Source organism: Colobus angolensis, unplaced genomic scaffold (genome assembly GCF_000951035.1).
Source record: "Colobus angolensis palliatus isolate OR3802 unplaced genomic scaffold, Cang.pa_1.0 Scaffold59, whole genome shotgun sequence".
In the NCBI taxonomy this organism is placed as follows: domain Eukaryota; kingdom Metazoa; phylum Chordata; class Mammalia; order Primates; family Cercopithecidae; genus Colobus; species Colobus angolensis.
Window position 1 is genome coordinate 10083210 of NW_012119487.1, and position 6860 is coordinate 10090069.

Genomic DNA, 6860 nt, shown 5'->3' on the forward strand with positions numbered 1-6860 from the left:
TGCCAGCCCGCTTCATGATGCCCCCTCGGCCGCCGGCCGGGAAAGGGACTGGACGCGCGAGCCGGAAGCGCTCTGCCGCTGCGCCCGCCGGGACTTGTAGTTCCCCACCTCTCGGGGCCAGGGCGGCTGCCTCACGCGCGGCATTTCCGAAACTACGACTTCCGGCGGCCTCGTGGTCGCGGGGCGGGATTGGTGGCTTCAGAATCACTCTATGTTGCAGATTGATGTCTGATGGGCTTTGCTCATCCGTCACTCACCGTTAGGCTTCACGGACTCTGCATAAGGGAGGAGCTTCGGTTCTGGGTCGGAGAGACCGCCTCCAACAGAAATGCCACGATACGATTGGTGGAAACAACGCAGTAGGGAGCGGGCGTACCAGCAGCAAGGGAAGGCGGGCACTTCCTCCAGGATAGCCCAATGACAGAGGTGGGAAAGTTTCTATAAAAGCTTGAGCCTCGCGCGCTTCCATTCTTTTGCGGGCGAGTGCGAAGCAGGAGAGTTGTTTTAATGCGTACGCCATGTGCTAAGATCCAGGGAAGACCTGGGCCACGAGTGTGGCTTTGAGGGCGGCCTGAAAGCTGCAGGCCGGCCTGGTCCCCAGGCTCCAGCCTTGGCCTAGGCTCCACTTTGTCCCTTAGTGTTTAAACGTTTCTTCCTGAATCTCAGACCCTCAGCTACCTGCAGGTAAGACTGGGCCGGGCCCGGGTTCCCCTATTCTCCAAGCCTGTGATGAATTGCTTTGACTTCTGACACCTCGTATGAAAACTGCACGTGCAGTCTGATTATTTTGCAAGACTGAGGCTTGGGGGTGCTCACTCTTGACGGGGACGGGCTGAGAGTGGAAACAGGTGTTGCCCAAAACGAGGTAGTGGGGATTTACGTCTACATTTTGGCGCTGTCTTTCAGGTTTCGTCGCCAGCCGGCTGCAAATTTTGAACCTAAGTAAACCTCAATCCGGAGGGCCGAGCGGTAAGGTGGGCGTTGTGTCGATTGAAGTGCTTAGCAATAAAGCAAAGGTAGTGAGTTGATTCGGTTTTCTCTCAAGTGTCTTTATTTTCCTATTATTCTGGCACCCCGGAGGTCTGGCTCATCCACAGGCAATTTTGGAAAAGTGTAGAGACGTGAAAACGGAACGGAAACTTGTTACCAGTGACTTTAAATCTCTTGGGATTGCCTTCGCCATTTCTGCCCGTAATTTTTTTTTTTTTTTTTTGAGACAGTTTCACTCTTGTTTCCCAGGCTGGAGTGCGATGGCACAACCTCCGCCTTGAGCAATTTTCCTGTCTGAGCCTCCCAAGTAACTGGGATGACAGGCGCCTACCACCACGCCCAATTAATTTTATATTTTTAGTAGAGACAGGGTTTCTCCGTGTTAGGTTGGTCTCAAACCCCTGACCTCAGGTCATCCGCCCGCCTCAGCCTCCCAAAGTGCTGGGATTGCAGGTGTGAGCCACCGCACCCAGCCAAATACTGTTTTTCATGCCTTTGCCCCAGGGTGAGTCCAAAAAGGCCTTTGAGATCTGTGGAGGGAAGTTGACACCACCTAGGGTTCCCATGTTCCTCTCTAGGGAGGCAGCCATGGGCCATGGGGGAGGGATACCCACACACCTGCTGAGGGTTCTGGGCCCTGCTGAGTCTCTCAGACTCTAGCATCTGCTCTAGAAGTGGGTTTTTTTCAATAGATGAGACAGACGCTCCAGAAAACACAACTTTATTCACTAGGACTGAAAACAGGCTTGCGATCAACAGGGAAGTTGAGTGCAAGGTGGAGCGTGCTGGGAAATCACAGACCTCAGCTGTGGCCAGGCCGGGCTGGCAGTTGTCGTTTTCTGGCGTTTCTGTGATTTCCCACGTTTTATCACAAGGCCACAGGCATCCTCCGAGGTCACTGAGGAAGACCCTATTGCTGTTTGAGCCAGAGCCTCCTAGAGGGTGGACTGGGAGCAGGTGGCTCCCAGGACACACAGATGCACGATGTGATTAGCAGTGAAGCCCTCTGTCCCAGGCGTGGGCAGGCGGCCTCCCTTACCTGCCTGAGCGGTGTGTGCAGGTGAAGACATGGCTTTTCTAGGGTTAGGCACTGCGTGGTGCCAGCCCCAGCCCTCCGTCACCTGGGTGTGCCCAGGAGGGGGCAGCAGAGCACTGTGGCAAAGCCTGTCCACATGCCGCGCCCCCTCCTGTGCAGAAGACTGCTTTTCCACGGTGGCCAGTGTGTGGGCCATGGGCTCTCAGAAGCCTGCTTGTTGGGACTGCTGCTGGGAGGAGGAAGGGCAAGGCTTGACCTGGGGCTCCTGGAAACAGACACTGCTATTGACCACTGGGCAACAAAGTCAGAAGGGCCTGGAGACTGTCCAGCCTTCTAGGGGCTCGGCGGCTTCCTCCAGAGGACTGAGCTCAGCCAGGTTCAAGGGCGGCAGCAGGAGGCCCCCTGACCCTCCCTCTTAACGTAATCGTGCAGCCGGAAGCGTGGCTCGCTGGGAGTCTTCATGGAGCGCTGCTTAAGCTCCCTGCGGAGTGGGGGTGACAAGGGGACACGATGGCCTGGACTCCAATAAGAGGGTTCAGGCCCTGTGCTGGGGGAGTCCTGGTGACTGGCAGGACTTACTTTGCTATGGCTGTGAAGGCCAAGTCCACGTTGAGGCCTGTCTTGGCGCTGGTCTCCATGAAGGGCAGCCCATATTCCTGTAAACAGCTGCTGCCAGCCAGGTGGTGGCCTGGCGGGGACAGCCTGGGCTCGTAGCCTCCAGGGGCAACCCCTCACCACCCCCCTGCCTTGACTTACCTTGGCCAGCTTCTCCCCGTCCTCCCTCTTCACCACACGCTCGTGGGCAGAGTCCACCTGGCCCAGGCACAGGGTCTTGGTGACAGCTGGCCCATGGTTGGCCCCTGCCCCCTCACCTGCCCTGCCCTGTGACCCAGGTGAGGACATCCGGGCCTCCCACCTTGTTCCCCAGCAGCATGAGCGCCACGTCGTGCTGGGCGTACTCATGGATCTCGGCCAGCCAGGCCTGTGGGAGGCAGTAGACCAGGCTGGGGCTCCCTCCATGGCTTGCCCTGTGCCCCAGAACTTCGGCCCTCCAGGTCACACTGTACAGGGCACCTGTCTTTATTTCATCTTTTTTTTGAGACAGGGTCTCCCCCTGTTGTCCAGGCTGGAGTGCAATGACGCAGTCTCCATCTCCTGGGTTCAAGCTGTTCTCCTCGGGTTCAGAGAACCTTGGGAGGGTTCAGCCTCCCAAGTAGCTGGGATTACAGGGTACGCGCCACCATACCCAACTAATTTTTAATTTTAAGTCTCCAACTCCTGACCTCATGATCTGCCCACCTCAGCCTCCCAGGGTGGTGGGATTACACGTGTGAGCCACCATGCCGGGCCCATTTTATTTTTTTGAGACAGTTTTGCTCTGTCGTCCAGGCTGGAGTGCCGTGGCGCAGTCTTGACTCACTGCAACCTCAGCCTCCTGAGGAGCTGGGATTACAGGTGTGTGTCACCACACCAGGCTGATTTTTGTATTGTTAGTAGAGATGGGGTTTCACCATGTTGGCCAGGCTGGTCTCAAACGCCTGACCTCGGGTGAGCCACCATGCCTGGCCAGGATACCTGTCTTTAGAAGTGATAACCCCCTGTGTACCACATAGGGAACCCCACCTTACAGGTCCCTTAACACAAAGGGTCCTGCTAAGGGAGCTGGAATGGCACTCAGGTCCACTTGGGCCACCTCCAGCCCAGAAGGCTGTCATTTCCCTCCCCCTACTCTCAGTGGGGTCCTTTGGAACCCTGATGCCATCTACCAGAAGGAGGTTGGGGTGGGTCAGGCCTTATCAGGACCCTTTCAACCCACCAGGAAGGCCACTGACCTGGATGTTGTCAAAGGAGGCCTTGTTGGTCACATCGTAGAGCAGCAGCAGAGCTGGGGACAGGGCAGTGAGGACATCCACCATCACCTGCACCCTCAGGTGCTCAGACCCGCCCCCCCCAACCAGCCCGGGTACCCAGGGGCTCACCATGAGCGTCACGGTAGTAGGCATGGGTAACACTGCGGAACCGCTCCTGACCAGCTGTGTCCCACATCTGCAGCGAACAGGCACTGGTCAGACTGTCCAGCCCCTCCCTGGCATCCCCTGTCCCCCAACTTGCCCTCTGCCAGTCACCTTACCTGCAGCTTCACCTTCACACCATCCACGTCCAGAACTTTATTCTGAAACGGACAGAACCAGGCAGCTCTGGCAAGGGCCCGGCCCAGCCTCTATCCCCACTAGCCTCACTACCGCCCCTCAGAGTCCCATGGCTCTCCTCCCCACCCAGCTTCCTGTCCCCTAAGACCTCCCAGCTCCCAGGTCCAGCCCAGCCCCTGCAGGGTTCCCTTAAACCAATTTGGCCTCACCCACACCTGCAAGTGCAGGCCTCTCCCCACAGCTCTTGTGCTGACTTATTTGAACTCGTGACCCCACCAGGCCTCTTAGTGCCTCGGTTTCCCCATCTGCAAATGGGTGCAAGTCACATGGCTGCTGCAGTAACTAATGGGCCTCAGCCTCCCCAGTAGCTCTTTTTGCTAATTTGAAAGACTCCCAGGATGGCTTGAACCCAGAAGTCGGAGGCTGCAGTCCACCATGATCACCGCTGCACTCCAGCGTGGGCGACAGAGTGAGACCCTGTCTCAAAAGAATAAATTACAAGCCTCTTCTTGCTGGGATTGTCAGGGCTGGGCCTGGGCATGTCGGACCCGAGGCAGTAACCACAGATCCCAGAACTGCCGGGCAGCGTCTCGGGCCGGGCCCTCCCAGTTAAGGACTAGATGTAAGGCAGGGAGTGGTCTAGCCCCAGTCCATCTGCTGGGGTGGGGGCGGGGGGCTTCAGCCGCAGCCTGAGGTCCGGGCCAGCTGGAACGCATGCCACCTCCCTCAGCCTGAGCTCCTGCTGTCAGAGTGCTTCTGGGTCTCCCGGGAACCAGGCAGGGCCATCTGCTGGGCTGGGGAGGACACCGCCTTCCCTGGCACCCTGAACAAGAGTGCGAACCAAATGGCCTCACCTCTTACCACCCACCCGAGAGCCAAGAGGGAGGTGGGGAAGTGGGGACCAGACAGGACTGGCCTGCCCCCTTCGGGCACTTGAGTTCTCTCTCCATCCCAGAGGACTTGAGGGGAACTGGAACCCCCAGACAGGGTAGACAACAGTTCCCCAGACTGGAGGGAGCCCCTTTTCCTGTCCCTGGGACAGCCCTCCCTCCATCCTCCCTCTAACTGGCTCTAATTAAAGGGTGAGACAAATGCAAACTTAAGATTTGCTGAGAACACGACAACACCTCAGCACGAGGAATTCGGGCTGGTGGTGGAGGGGGTGGCCTCCTCACCCAAGGGCAGGGTCCTCTCCCCTAGGCAAACCCTGGAAACCCCCTCGCTCAGGCTTTGCAGGGAGCACATGCTCCTAGGGCCCGGCAAGGCCTCTGTACTGAGGCAGCACTGCTGGCCCCAAGTGGACATGCCCCTTGACTTCCTCTGACCCACCACCCTGTGGGCAGCTGCGTCCACCTCCCCCAAGGCACAGGATATGGTCCCTGGGTAATGCCAGCCCCTGGCACAGGGCAACTAACTCTGCTTGTCGGGTGCAGCTACCAGCCCAGATGTTGGGAGGCTGAGGCGGGCAGCTTGGTGGCTGAGGCATTCCACCTGGGGTCCAGGCTGCTTGAGCCTGTCAGTACCACAGGGATCACAGAGAACTTGCTGCTCAGGGGTACCAGCAGGACGTGGGGTGATGTGGGGCCGGGCCGGGGCCTCCACTCACCCGGAAGTCAATGCCTACAGTGGAGATGAACGTCCCCGCCAGGAAAGCACCGTCCTTGAATCGCACCAGCAGACAGGTCTTCCCCACGCCTGAGTCCCCCACCAGCATGACCTAGGACAAGCAGGAGGGTCAGGGGGAGTCCGGTCTGCCCTGAGCTGACCTGGTCGGAGGGGTTGCAGGCTCAGCGGAGCCAGGGACCCCGATGGGCTGGACACCCAGCCTCTACCTCTGAAAGGCTCGGGCCGCTCTGTCCTTCTGCACAGTGGCCATCTCAGTAGGGAACGAGGGCAGCCACCTCCATCCCGGACCCTCCCTAACGTCCATACCCCCCAACAGTGGACAGCAGGCTTCATCTGGGAGGGGAGCAGATGGGGTGGCAGCTAGGGACCTCCTAAGAGACTTGGGGAGGCTTCTCCACATCCCAGTAGGGACATGACCCCATCAAGGCTCAAGAGGAATTTGTCCCATTAGGGTCAGGTCTCGACCTGAGGAGGGACCTGGACCAAGTCTGAGGATGGGAGGAGGGGTGCAGGTAGGGGGCGGTCAGGCCTTGTCCCCAAAACCTGTGCTACCAAACCTAAAGATGGTCCTCCCAGCCCCCTGCCAAGTCCACACAGCCTCTGCCTTGGTCTGGGGTCCCAGGGTTCCCCATCCATCTGGCAAACCTCTTCCCCCCAGCGCAAAAAAAAAAAGGCCCACAGCCCCTGGGTTGAGGGAGGGCAGCATATGGGAAATGGTGAGACCCCGGGCGGGACCCCTTGTGCCGCCATGCCGGCTGGGGGTGGGGGACAGGCCCCGCCAGCTGTTGGATTCCCCAGACCTGGGATGGACAGCTGTGTGTGTGCACGATGCACCGGGCAAGCCTCACGGGGTGCCTCCCGCGTCGGCTCCGCGCCCTGGGGCCGCGGGCCCTGTACCCCCTCTCTGACCCCCAACCCTTGGCTCAGACCGGTAGCCACCTGCTGCGCTGGACTGGGAGGCGGGTGTCTGGCTCACCTTGAAAGCGACGTCGTAGAAGTCGCCACCGCTGCCAAGCGAGGGCCGGCCGGGCTGCAAGGGCCCGTTGGGCGGCGCGTCC

The 6860-nt window shown here is 59.3% G+C and overlaps 1 protein-coding gene and 1 long non-coding RNA gene across 2 annotated transcripts; one reads left to right on the forward strand and one right to left on the reverse strand.

The window, feature by feature from the left end:
- Positions 1-470: 470 nt before the first annotated feature.
- LOC105526417 lies at positions 471-1028 on the forward strand. The gene is made up of 2 exons (XR_001004084.1): positions 471-684; positions 907-1028. It is a non-coding gene; the product is annotated as an uncharacterized LOC105526417 (long non-coding RNA).
- Positions 1029-1695: 667 nt separating this feature from the next.
- On the reverse strand, positions 1696-6859 carry RAB26 (RAB26, member RAS oncogene family). Its single transcript, XM_011962418.1, has 9 exons — positions 6779-6859; positions 5783-5893; positions 4158-4199; positions 4006-4072; positions 3859-3911; positions 2943-3008; positions 2783-2839; positions 2606-2682; positions 1696-2507 (listed from the first exon to the last, which is right to left on the reverse strand). Exons 2-9 carry the CDS (start codon positions 5888-5890, stop codon positions 2405-2407), a joined length of 573 nt encoding a protein of 190 aa, XP_011817808.1. The 5' UTR covers positions 5891-5893; positions 6779-6859; the 3' UTR covers positions 1696-2404.
- Between the last annotated feature and the right edge of the window lies 1 nt (position 6860).